Source organism: Nymphalis io, chromosome 6 (genome assembly GCF_905147045.1).
Source record: "Nymphalis io chromosome 6, ilAglIoxx1.1, whole genome shotgun sequence".
Lineage (NCBI taxonomy): Eukaryota > Metazoa > Arthropoda > Insecta > Lepidoptera > Nymphalidae > Nymphalis > Nymphalis io.
In genome coordinates this window covers 6273222-6288227 of record NC_065893.1, presented here as the reverse complement: position 1 = coordinate 6288227, position 15006 = coordinate 6273222, and the positions used below count along the sequence as shown (strand labels likewise).

The window sequence follows — 15006 nt, the reverse complement described above, 5'->3', positions numbered from 1 at the left end:
CAAACACCCTTGTATGCGCTTTATTAAAAATTCAACCGATTACTAGCCAAATTCTGCTATCGCCAAAGATGTCGCCACAACTTTCAATTGGGTATAATTATATTAATAGCATTCGAAGTCATACACGTTCAAAATTATTTCGATTAAAACTAGTTCAATAAAATCTTTTATGATTTTATTGATGTTTAACGAGGGTCTTTCGTTAACATTTAAATAAATAAATTCAACAGTTTCGTAAGTGCGAGCATTAAGGATTATAAACAGTTATATTGGTCTTAATGAATAAAATGCAAATGAAGGAAGTACTAATAAAGATAATGCCTTTATGTTTGAAGCAAAACGATTTTTAATACATTAAAAAATCACTTTTTTCAATGATACTTCAGATCTCGATGTATGGATATTGGGCATATTTACATACACTACGAGTGAGATTTATTTATTTTCTTATGTGGTATAAACTTTAGTGATCAATCACAAGCTTATTTTTTACCATTAACTTATGATTGTAGCTGGATGTCAAATTTAAAAATTACTAAGAAGATTAATATTCGGGGGTCGTTACACTTGCTGTGGCATCCTTGAAAGTGATCCATCATAAAGATTTCCTCTCCGGTTGCTTTGCTGTGTACGGCGCTAAATTAAGCGTATGAAACGAAGTCTAATGACGGAAATATTATGTGCTAGAAACAGTATAATATATTATGAAACAAATAATAACTATTCAAATTATATAACATCGTCGTGACTAATTATACAATTTTGATAGTAAATTTAATTTCGAGTGAATTCTTCCAAGATTTTTTTAACGTTTATTGCATTCGTGTATTATTATATTATTAATAATAAAATGTATTGTGTTGATATTAAGAGTAATTACAATTTGTTGAATCTAAATAGCATTAATTATGATTATTCTTAGCACATTTTTGCATAAAAGATAACTACATTTTTATACACACACTAATGATATGACTATTATGTGCATATTTATTTTTATTTACATTTTATTATGAGCAATATTATAATACATATATGAAAGGCAAAAAAACAGTAAACAATCAGTTATAAATAAGGTTTACAAAGTATTGAGTATCGGATGTCGCAATGATTGCTCGACACGAATCGATATCAGTTATCTTGCTAGCTGTTTGTCTTACGATAAATGATCCGACGCATTATATATATAATATGCATTCGCGTGCATATCATATATTTAATTACACTATCAATGTTACACAACATATCAATATTTTATTATGACAGCGGAATATTTCCTTTTTCAACTTTCGGTTATTGAGTATTATTTGCTTCCGGCTACTTATTTAGATTTGTGATAAGTATTTTTTTATCAATAATTATATCATAAAAGTTAATCGTTAAAAAATTTAAGCTGAAAGCAAGAAAAATATATTATATGATGATGATGATGATGATAATATATAATAATATGTTTAGATAATTATATACCTGTAAATCTGTATACTTTCAACGAATTACGAAATTCTCGATGTAAAAAAAAACTAAATTGTACGCAATATTAACAATCCATATAAATAATATACGATCCACGTTATTTCTTCTACATATATATTGTATTTTAATTTAAAAAACTCATCGAAAATAAGCCTCGACCACTTTTATAATCTTGTCTTTTTTTGTAAATTTAAATAAAATACATTTACAATTTAATCGATTGAAATATCTGTTAACTTGATTTGATGATATTATGTTAATTAGAATCAGAAACATTTCGGATAGGAATCTGTATTTTTTGGTTGTTGTTTTTTAACTGACATGCTAATATTTTTTTAATTAGATAGTAGAACAGGATATGTATGGCGGGATGTTTATTTTACAATTACACTATACTTACATGCTTAATTTTGTGATTTTCTATAGAATTTCAGTTCCCTAAACAGCTAACATTTGGCGTTATTTAGGTAAGTATAAATTTATACTTTAATAATGTAATGAAATACCGTCATGGTAAGGATTATAGGACTTCGCAAAACTATAGAGCACGCGTGTCTGGACTCGCGTCGCTTTCGGTTCAGTGGGCAGTGGCATAGCGCAGGTGGCGGGCTAACGGTCGGTTCTCGATTCACAATGAAGCCGGTTGCTTGCAGCCAGGGGACAGGGACATTTGCGACTGCCTTCTTAACGGTCTTATGGCATCTTGTATTACGCTGGCGAAATGGTTTTAAATATATGGATGTATGAACGGATGTATGAATAAATAAATATGTATGGTGTAGAAGCGGTGAGGTTTTAAAATAGTTCCCAGTATATTAGAAATACTGGCCGTTTTTAATTATTTTTATTCGATGGGGATTTCGCAAATGGCCCAGTGGACAAGTAGATTCAAGTCCATGAAAGCAAATCAGATTTATGTATCGAATGATATTTTGCTTTATTGTACTTGAGGTTGCACTTTTTCAAGGATTTTGCTTGTATCTTTAAATTTGTTGTAGCCTCAATCAACGCAAATAGGTTTAAATATATTAATTATATTCATAACTCGTCACATAATTGTGTTTTATTTTCTTTCTTCGCACGTGATCACAAGCTTAGAGAAGTTAAGATTAATATCAAATCACGAAAAATCATGACTGGTAATTTAACTTGGCATATTATTTTGTTACAAAGCACGACTACTAAGCATATGTAATTCATTCGAGCACAGGTTTTGTGTATAATGTACGTTGCTCATACGAGGCTACATTGAATGTTAGACATTGCATTTATTTTACATTTCAGTTATGTTTAAAAAAACAATCACTATCGCTTGTCTATCAAAAAAAAAGATCACGCAAGTTATAGACATGAGGTTGATAGTAGGGTGGCTCACCCTTCTGTACGGACTCGTTTTATGGCTTTTAATAATTTGGTGTAAGCTGCACTGATTGTTGGCCCGCAGCTGCTTGCATAAAGATTAACGACAATCAAACAGTTTTTTATGGTTAATAAAGGTATTGCATGCATTTAATATAAAATTTCGTCAACGTTAAGGTCTCTGAAGTTCGTTTAAATCATAAGCCTATAGCTGTTTCACGACTTTAAACTTATGAAGTATTTAGTCATCAACCTTGTACAAAAAAACTTTTCTTATGATCATTAAATCATGTAATATTTACTACTGTATCCAAATATTTTTCTTTTCTTAATGAAATGGTAAGTTTCACGCCCATAAATGGCCAATAATACGCAGGGACTTAAATCGTCTGCCGAAACCAGTAACGGCAACTTGCAAGTGACAGGGTTCGTTCACCGCAGTAGTCAGGCGACTACAACGAATAAATCATGTTACCTGAACTGGGAAATGCTGATGTAACTTAATTGCCGAAGACAAATATCATACTAACATGTAAAATATTTCATATGAGCATAATTTCATATTAATTATTATTTCAAAGCATTACACGAATATGTTTGTGATGATTTGATGAAAAAATACAAAAAATATGTTATAACGTTTTGAAAATATACCTATAAATTCGAAAAAATCTAATTTACACAAATAATAATGTCTATATTGGTGCATGTTACATGGCAGGTGCGTTTTTAATAACTACTGATTAACACACATTTTATGTAGAAAGTGTAATTCCATAACAAACACGTTTTAATTTCATCTACATCATATCACTATTAGTGAAACTTGTTTTATATATTTTTCAAACATCACAAACTCTTTTTTTATAGTTTTGTACCTTAATTTTGCCTTTGTGTCTTTTTAGTGAATAAGTAATTTTATTATTATTATTTTCTAGTAATACCTATTCACTGGTTTAACTTGAAATTAAGTGTTCTCGTATTATGTATGTGAAGGACTACATATTTGATAGACATAATGTGCCTTAAGAAATAGACTATGTAGCAGTAGACACAATATATATACTAAGGGCGACCTTGTAAGTTTCGACGACTCGAATTCTCAGCACTAAGAACAACGAAACTTATGCTATTTACGACCGCCATTACTGCGACGTGCATCGACTGTTATCTAGAACATACATTTGCAATCGGAATTTTCATCTTTATGTCGCTGTTAGCGGGCTTACAATGATTCACGATAAACGAAGGGTATTATTATCGTATAAAAAATAATGTGAAATATGATGTGCAACGGACATGCTAGCAATGCTATCACATTTCATTGTCATGCAATAATATTATTTTTAACGTGTTAGCGTTTTTTTAATTTGTATAATTATTATTTATTTGGCTTAAAATGATGCCAGATTAGATAACACATTCGTGGCAAACCGAATAAGGACAGACATATACCATTATTATTTTATACTACCATGCCAAGGTCATATTTTCCATCCAGACAGTCAAGTCACGCTATGTAATAAAGTTCTTTAGTGTATCGTCTAATTTTAATTCGTTTCATCGCAGCATGGTTACAATGAAAAGCGTTTTTATAAGTGAACTATTGTTATTTCATTTTTAGTTTCTATGTCCTTCTAATATATATATATATATATATATATATATATATATATATATGTAAATGTAACATATTCAATTGATTGAGTTTTATATAAGCCATATTCTTTTTTAAAACGATAAAATCTTGAATACTTTGAATATTTTGTTAGTAATTTATTTCACCCTAAACTGGTATTATACTGAGAAGTCAGGATACAATAATGCTCATATGTACGTGTTTGATATCCTGTTCGTCTATTTTAATCGCATTGCCATGTCTAATAACGTCATTTTCTCAAGGATGTTGAAAAAAAAACATCCATTCAAACGGATTTAATGTATACGAATATAAAAAAACAGTCATTAATATTTTAGCTAGATAATAATAAATCTTAGTGGAACTTGATTTTTTAAATAAAAATGTATTAATTATAACGTATAAAAACAGGATAATACATACATACATTCTTAATTAGTAGTGTATGTATTATTACTCAGTAGTCAAGTCATGTTGATTAATTTGTCTTACATACATTACATTCTGGATGACCTCCAGCACGCATTCAGCAGCTAAAAAATTGCAATTTAGTACTAAATAACGTGCTTTAATGGTACCTTTGACCAATTAGAGAAAACTTAAAGAATTTGTGTAGGCAATTATTTCAAAAAGCTATATCCAGTGTTGCTTTCGTATTTGTATTATACTAATATTATAAATGCGAAAGTAATTCTGTCTGCCTGTCTGTTACGCTTTCCCGGCTAAGCCATTGCACAAAATTTGGTGAAATCTGGTATTAAGCAAGCTTGGACCCCAATGAAGGAGGAGGCTACTTTTTATACCTAATATAATTTAAATATAAATGATTATAAGCCACATTTTATCCCCTTTAAAAAATAGTGTTAAATATTGTATTTCCTGCTTAATATGCATGCATGCAAACGAAAAATAACTTATTTCATACTGTTTTGTTAAGTTGTTATCTATCAATATCACTTATATATCATAATTCGAGTGTATTATCATTTAAGTGGATATAATTTCGCCCGTGCTCTATCTTACATTCCAAGTGAGTATGAAGTAAGCAACATGATATGAGAGATCTTATGTAATTTATTACGAGTAACTTATACCCAGTTCTAAGATTTCAAAATATTGGGGTCACCTCTTGTTAAAAATTTACTTAAATATTTATGTAATATGTAATTCGGGTTTCAAATCAACACACGATGGGATTTAAAAACATGTTAAGTTTATTTCAAGATACATCCGTCTTTTTTTAAGAAACGAAATAATTGACTTTTAACAAAAACATACCTTGTACAGACATCTACGGAAATAGTTAAAAGAGGGTCAGGAAATATTTAATATACGTTAGGCGGCCCCACCTATAACCTCACTAGTGGTCTAGTTGAATCAATTTTTCGTTTATTCTGAGAGACAAAAGCAAAGCACCGAACAATTGCTTATGTAATCTTTGACAGTCACACGCTGCGCGTGTACCGTTGCGCCGACCATTGTACCTAAAAATCTGAATAATGGAGCTTTCCTGCTTTTGTTCCAATAAAAATACGAAAATTTCGTAAGGGACAATGGAGCATGATAATATTTCGTGACAACGTCGTGTAATAAATAAAATCGTAGTATGTGGAAGCGGAAACCTGTACAGTGCAAGCCTTTTAAGTCGTTGTTAAAATCGGTTAGACATTGATTAATGATACTTTTTGGACAGAGTATACCATGAGCTGACAAAGGTTAAGTGATGAGCAATGATTGTGTACTGGTGATAAATCTATTCCACTATTCAAGATTATTTAAGTAACGCCCCATCACTCTACTTCCTTCCATAACGGTAAAGTGTGGTTAGACACTGAACAAAAGGCAGGACTTCCGATCAGCTGCCACGCACCCCATTTTTTATGTGGCTTCATCTAACATGTACAAGTTTGTTAGTCACAATATCACTAAGGAAACTACGATGCGTCATTGATTGAAATGAAAAGTTATAGTAAAGAAATCGCACAAAAAATGGAAACATTTATATAAGACAAATGTCTATTTATTTGACTGCAATCTAGGTATAGAAATGACATTGAAGTCTTTCTGTGTAATCTCATCAATTATATTTCTGCCAAAGAGCAAAAATTTATATTACTGTGTTTCAGTTTAAGGGATCTCATCGTTTAAATGTAATTAGAGGTATTCCTATGGTAGTAATGCATTGGCGGTGAAGGGAATAATTATAATTCTATTACTGATAATGTCTAACATCGGTGGGACATTTGCCTGCATATTATAAATTCAAATAAAACTGATGTGTATGAAATGTCAAACAAACTCAACGCGACATCAATTTAAGTTATTTATTTACTGATCTAATCAGTAAATATAATATAATAAGTATTTTGAGTGTTTTATAAGTAATCGGCGTTTTTTTTTAATAAAAATATCCCACAAAGAACATCGGTAACGACAGTACGTAAGCGCATTAGCGTCTGCACCATATGGTGTAAACAGGAGGGTACGCTAAGTTTATTGCCAGCGAATCGCCGAAAAATTGCATCATAAGCCCCATTGCACACTTAAATGGATTCTTAACGCCTTTGCGAGCTTTTAATAACTTTTTTTTTATATCTTTGGTACATATAGGCATAAATTTTAATCAATATTATAGTTACAACGACAACGTTGTTGTTGTATAGTTAAACTCCATAGGTAAAAGGAATTTGCTTTTAAATCGTAAGTACGTCGAAGTTGTAACAGATTTCACGAAAATCGTGAACTGAAATTCAAGTTCACTGAAACAAAGTTTGACTTTTATGTATTTCAAGAATCAGTTCGGCATGTTGAGACATGCCAGTAACCAGTCAGTCCCGTCGTTTCAACGCGAGTATATAATTAGCGTGGGTTTTTAAAGGTCATTGTCACAGCCTCGCTGCATAGATAGATCAGAATTAAAATCGGCCTATTGTTCTTTACTTCTCAGCGGACCTATTGTTAAGTTGTTCAACGTCTAATATAACTATGAAGTATTAAACATAACTACTTAATAAAATACAGTATGACACAATATATAGTAAAAACACGTACGAAGTTCAACCTCGTAGATATTTAGGATATTTTACTGTCTTAAAAAGTTTGATGTTATGTATAATGAGTAGCGAATGCTACCTTGTTCGTTGTGCGCGCGTTTTTTTGATAACAAAATATAATAAGTTTAAAACGTAAGTATATATATATATACTTGTAGAGGATATTATTATTTCACACTTTATTATATCGGGGTAATTTACCTAAAATAGACTATCAACATGATGTGACCTCAAACGTCTGGTCCAGTCTTTTTTATTACAATTTTAAAACAACATTGGATAATGTTTTCGTCCTTTATAGGAAACAGTCCAGTCCAATAGTAAATGTTAATGTTTACGAAACCGAGGTCGATTGTAAAAGCTAGCACTTATTTGATAATAAATTATCGTTCTAGCAAAGTACTCCTTACAGAACTTGGGTGTAATTACAAATAAATCAAACTTAACTGAAGCAATTAGTCATGTTAACTGCTACTGATAATATAAACAGTATTCAAACGACGCCGACATTTATGACAGTTGTCCCTATACAAGTCCCTATGCCGATGATATTTTTTCTCCTAAAATATTTTTCAAGATTAATTTACTTTAATTAAATATATATCATAATAGGGTTAAATTTTTATACTATTCTTAATATGTTATAATTTATCAGTATTCCATTGTTCGTTTATATTGATTTCAGATTCTCATACATAGTGAAAGGTAAGGAAAAAAATATCAACGAATTTATTTGGTTATGTAATACAATAGTTACATTAGTGAAGGCTACCTGGCTGGCTCCATTCTTAGAATTTTTGAATAACAAAAACTGTTCTTCCCTTTTAGTGGTTCTCATAATGACGGATGAGAGGGGTGAACATCTCAAGAGTAGTTTTTGCTGCCTCTTGTATTTCTAGTGGCCGATAACAAAATCCAGAAATAAATGACTTGAAAATTAAAATACCCCGTGTGACTTTTAAAATTAAACTAAAAATAGTCGAATGTGATAATTTTACTTATTTCATAGTTGTTGTAATATCAATATACGGTGATAACATGTTCGAATAACTTCTTAATTACTATAGAAGTTTAGCGACACGTCTTGATTAGGCGTTAACTTTTTTTTTAAATATACATTGGTATAATATAACTTATTAGTATAAATTTCAACCATTGCAATTTTTTCGTACACGTTGTATCGCTCGCTACGATTTTTTCGTTAGAATTATTTCATATAACATACTTTAATTGTTCTGATCGCAAAAATCATAGCTTAAACATTTCTTTTTAGTAGTTCCTCGAAGTCGTTTTTACACTTTTCATATTTACCTCTGAATAAAATTAACTAGGTTATAAAATATAGGTTATAAAAAAATTGTAAGGTAGTTAATATTATTCAATAATAATATTTTTATGCCTTTAATAATGACGGAGCTTTGCTGATGGAATTATAAACTTAACTTACTTGGGTATGAAAGTCTTTAGGTAGGCATAAAGCCGTTAGACTTAAGCTGGGGTTCAGATTACACGACGAAGACTTGCTCAATACGGAGTGACAGCAGTCATTCAATAGCTTGCAAAACTATACCGCTACGAGGAAAAGTTCTATTGGGGGCGTAATGTGACACCGTTGACTGTGGCATTAGGTGATCAGTCATTTGGTTTCGATCGCGAACGTAATAAGATAAATAATTAACTTTGGAATTGATACGTGGAAGCGTAAATTCAGTCAACTGAGTCGACTTTAAAATAATACAATATGAACAATCATATTATATTAAATAACATTATTGTTCCATTCCTTTAATTATAAATGTAACCTTATGATGAAAGATCAATTTTATAATAATGTGTTGCGTTTAATTAAAAAAAAAATAATTTAAATTTTTCAACCTTTAAAAAACTAACAAATGAATTATTAACTATACATAAGATTCGAAACGCATTATTAAATAAAATAAAATGAATATATTATGTTGTCTTAGTGTGTGAATTATAATAAAACAAATATATCATGTCACTTAAAAGTTTTTTTACTGGAATGATTTAAACAGTTCTCTGTAATCTTGCTTAACAAACTACTAACTAGCATAGCACAGAATTTTATTGCGAACTCTACATGGTTTGTACTGCTTATCTCGTTACTTTAAATGCACGTATCACTGATCGAAGATCTGATTATGATAGACGGTTCTAATATGATTTAAAAACTGATTGATTTTCCTATAAAGTATTTTTATTATAATACTAATATTATTATTATTTTTTTATAGGATAGGAAGGCGGACGAGCATATGGGCCTCCTGATGGTAAGTGGTCACCAAACGACCTTAGACATTGGCATTGCCAATGCACCACCAACCTTGGGAACTAAGATTTTATGTCCCTTGTGCCTGTAATTACACTGGCTCACTCACCCTTCAAACCGGAACACAACAATATCAAGTATTGCTGTTTTGCGGTAGAATATTTGATAAGTGGGTGGTACCTACCCAGACGAGCTTGCACAAAGCTCTACCACCAGTTAATGTGAATATTTGTTATTCTGTTTGTATATTGGTTATTCTGTTCCGGCTGAGTAGCATAGAGACATGCCATCTCAACTAGTGGGTGTCGTTGGATCCAACTATGGAAATATTTGTTAAGTGCATCCTATCAATCGACTACGTAAGTGTTTCAACCATTAGTATGGTGCCAGAAAACCAACCCACGGATGCTGTAAAAGATTACCAAATCCTTTCCCTCCAGTTTACAGACTGCACTGATCCTTATCTACATAAGGGCAGGCAAACGATGATGCTGGTAACTCAACAAGAACGATTGGTCTGGTTATAATTAAATCTGGTACGTGAAAAGTAGATTGTTATATTATTTACCAATGACATTTATTAGTATGATAATAATCAGCAAATCTCAGACAAGTATTGTACAACTTTATTTGTATTTATGTCTTATCAAGGATTGTGACATCTGAAATGCGGGTCACGGGAACTATAATTTACTACAAGCAAAGTATCATAGACAACTACAGTATATATGATACGGTCATATCCTCTCATCTAAGGAATATTATTTAATTGTTAAATTTAGAAATACTTGCTACTTTATTCTGAATTCCTTCCATTGATGTCCGAAAGAATTACGACGTTTGAACGACGACGACGTTAAGAAGCTTAGGTAACAAATAAAGATTTTGTTAATTTTCACTTACAGTCACACGTGGGTATTTGTAAAACTGTGTATTGTCAAGCTCTGATAGGGTGTGCAATATGGTTGTTGCGAAAATGCAATCATATGCTCTTGGATAGACTAAAGATACATAGATACACGAAAAACCCAAAGCAGACCCGCACTATCTCTTATTTTTGTCAAATAAATTCGCACCAAAACACTGAGTATCTCAAAATTGCAAGTAAATGTAAATTAGTAAATAAAAACTAAAATTCTGGACAATACTGAATAGTTATATCTAGTCGGTTGCAGGGTTTATACTTTTTGTTCAAATTCCATTTATGCATATCTGATTTCGCAAGCGTTTAATTAATTCTTACGCTATGAACTCGTTTCCTAGTTACAAAGAAAGTTGATAAAGGCTTTATCGTACATTGAACTCATGCGTTGACGAAGTTAATATTATAATTCTACCTTGTTTGTAATATTTTAATTAACTACTTAATGATAATTTTGGCCACTTGATAAATTTACATTTATGATTTAAAAAAACGATTATTATGAAAAATATTTGAAGAATTTGGACCGCAGAGCACAACAATTTATTAAATTTTCACAGTTTTCACATCAAATTTTCACAGCCATTTCTTGAGATTTTTCGATGTATCATTTCCTTATGAACTATGGGATAATATATGGGATTACATATGATTATTTTGAGGATTTATATACGTTACTTAGTCAAGTGTTCGGGATTATTGTTTATCTTACGTAAATAGCTCCCTCTTTTTCAAGTTCAATGTTGTCTCTACAGATTTATTAATAGAGACAATTAATATTACGACGTTATGAAGTAAAAATATAAACTATTTGAACTGTATAACTATTTGTTCTGAACCACGAATGATGTCTTAAGGGCTACCTGTTAACTGAAAATAGTCGTAATTGGTATTACGGCACCGCAAATAAAGTTTATGTTTTAGATAACAACTCGGACACGATTATCCACACAAATAATTGCTTTGAAGTATAGTATAAATAGTCAAACGGTTAAAGTCGTGTGCGGTGCCGGCTTCATCATTGAATGGTCTTGAAATTATCTCAAAAGTTTTTATGGTCTCCATTGGAATCTGGATGTTTTTTCCCATTGCAGGCCGCTCGAACGCCCAAACAGGTTTTTAGATAGCGCTCAGTAATGCATCAAGCTGGAACTTTTTGTAAAGGCGGCATGCTTAAGGAGTGCGAAGTAATGAGATTTCCAAATGTCCATTTTATATTGATATAAATAAAGGGAAAAGTCAACTTAAAAGCAATCGCAGAACATGAAAGGTATCGTATTCGATATAGTATCGCGTTGATTGCAGTAATAATGACCGTTTTTATACTAAATAACACTACCTATCGAGCGCCATGTCAATCTTGATTTGTTTAGTTGATATAGTGAGTTTTTTTGTATCTACTTTTGTTAAAATATTATTGCCATAGTAACATTCCTTTTTTCGTTCTTTGAAATATATTCATACACAAAACAATAATTTGAACTGTTTAAATAATTGCGTCGAAACGTAAGTACGACTCAAGAAACGAACGTTATTTATACATCGTTATTTTTATTAAATAAGTAATATATTCTACATAAACCTTCATGCAATGTAATTTTACTTATTATTAGAGAATATTTATGGTTGTCAAACAAAAGTTAAATACTAGTTAGTTGAATATGTTTTTGTATTACTCACGAACTGGTACTTTCTTGGGGTCATAATTTTCGACAAGCTCGTGAATTTTTTCGATCTTCGTTCGCGCAACCTTCGACCTCTCAGTTATTCCTTCAAGTTGCGACGTAAGTTCACTGAAGATGTCTTCAGCCAGAAGGACTAGAGAGGCAAGTTGACGTAGCGCGTTACTTAAAGTGCAGTTGGTCACCGCTTGAAGTTCCTCATCCGTGACCCTCGGCTTTCCGTCTTCATCTCGCAAACTCGTTCGTGAGAGAAACTTCGGCTCCACCACGCGTTGCACAAAAGGCATCTCAAAAGAAGTTCCCAAAAAACTTTAACAGCCTATTTATCCATTCCCGAGCCGCGAATTCAACGTAATTCCGTCATCCATTCAACACATCACACAAAAAATGTCAGGTAACTGCCACTTTGAATCAACCGACATCCTAAGCGATGAACTTTCACTAATTTTACTTAATTGTGTTGTTTATAATAACTTTATCAGCTGAATTGATGATAAAAATAGTACTTTGTTCATAAAAATAAATTAAAAAAGTTTGTTACAAACTTTTCATATCGACGATATCCCGCCATTTTTATAGACACACAATCACATCAGTCTACAACCGAAGCTGCCGGTCCAATGAACATAAATTGAAGACGTAAAGTGTTGCTACCATGTTCGGTTTTGTAATTTCCTCTTTTTATACATATCATATTTAATACTAATAAAAATATATATAAATTTAATGAAAGATTAAAATGCACAAAACTTTAAAATGAAATATTAAAAAAATAATAATAATTTAAAACAAATAATTTCTTTTTTCAGTAAATAATATACTATTTATATTGTATGTATTTTATTATTAATACGGTTTTATTATTATTTTTATATTTATAAATATATATAATATACTCAGTTGATTTGATGTTTACATGTTCTGGGTAAATTACAAAATGATGGTAACACTTGCATCTCCTACGTATGCCATCTATCGAACGAATTGAAAAGTATTATGTCGAGTGGAGCCTTCATATTCTACTAGATGGCAGAATTAGTCAGTGATTATTTTTGAAAAATATTAAGTTTTAGCCATAAAACTTTTATTATTTTATGTTAATTTTTTTGTTAACCACATGATATGACAAAATATTTAATGAATTAAGTGTTCGATATAATATTTAATCAATTATTATTGAACTAGTTTATAAATGATGTAACAGATGGCGTTACGTTACCACAGTAAATAGTACCATAAACGTCTAATAGGTGGCACAAATTAAACATAATACTGTAAAACTTATTTTTATGCTTTGTACATTTAATAAAAATAAATGGAATAATAAAAAATATAAGTATCTATAGACTAACAACATATAATTTCATCTAATAAATAATATTTCATAGTAAAAACTAACTATAACAATTTTTATAAAATTATATTATATAGGAATTTGTAAGTTACTAACTCCAATAGGATTGCGTGATTGTTAATTTCAAAATTTGTAATTCAAATTGCAAAAGTAAACGCCAATTTTTTATTTACAAAAAAGCTCTTTAAAAATGATATAGTGTAATAAATTGAGCTAAATTATTTTTTAATTAAAAATTTATAATATTTCTATTAATATAACTATATCAATATTTTACTATCATGCTGTTACAGGTAGACATGGGAGGTAGATATGGGAAATATACAATATTTTCTTCTGTCAGTTTTTGTACCGATTATTATCTGCTACTACACTATATAGATTTGAATCTTCATTTTAAAAACGATGTACCAAATTAACACATAAGGTATAAATTTAGTGCCATCTTGTATTTATGAAATAAAATCTTATAATAGGTGCTATATATAGATCTTATTATATTTCTCGGATTTGGTTTCGCGTAAATTCGAAAAAAAAAACAAAACATTATTTATATTTAAGTTCTTTTAGTTATTATTCATATAAAGACTTTAAATTCGTTTTAATTGATATAAGATTAGATTTTATTACTAAAAACTTTTATTTATAAAAACTAACTAGTACCTAATAGTATGGGGAGATCAAACGATTACCTACTACTATTACTAATAGATTATAAAACTAGTCAACTTACCGGCTATAAAATAAAATAAAAATACTCTTAGCGCAATAAATAATATATTTATTTTATACCAAAGCATTTTTCACAATATATAGATAACATACTACATATACAATTGTAATATTCCTACAAAATGATTACATAATCTATCGATGCTAACAAAATTCTAGCATATAACATTAATTAGCAACAGATATTTTAAATATTTACTAATAAGTTAACTAGTTCAATGAATAAGAGTCACTTACATTATAGTTCTTCATCTATAACAAGAATAAGATATGATTGAATATTTAGTGATATAATATATGTATTTGAGACAGAGTTACATTGGAATGTGCGCTATTGCAGTACGGTATGGCTAACAATTATCAACTATTTTATACGAGTAGGTTAACAAAATAAATGAATAATAACAATAATAAAAAAATAATCGTTACGGACTATAAATCATGCTATAACAAATAAATACTTAGTTAAGAAAATTTTGTACGTGTTATTAAGATGATT

At 30.2% G+C, this 15006-nt stretch overlaps 1 protein-coding gene across 1 annotated transcript in view; it reads right to left on the bottom strand.

The window, feature by feature from the left end:
* LOC126768865 (uncharacterized) overlaps window positions 1-13021 on the bottom strand; it is a 57327-nt gene extending 44306 nt beyond the window's left edge. Inside the window, exon 1 of the mRNA XM_050487239.1 lies at window positions 12420-13021. Within this exon, the coding sequence (XP_050343196.1) occupies window positions 12420-12708 (289 nt within the window). The 5' untranslated portion in view covers window positions 12709-13021. The remainder of the gene's footprint in view (window positions 1-12419) is intronic.
* Between the last annotated feature and the right edge of the window lie 1985 nt (window positions 13022-15006).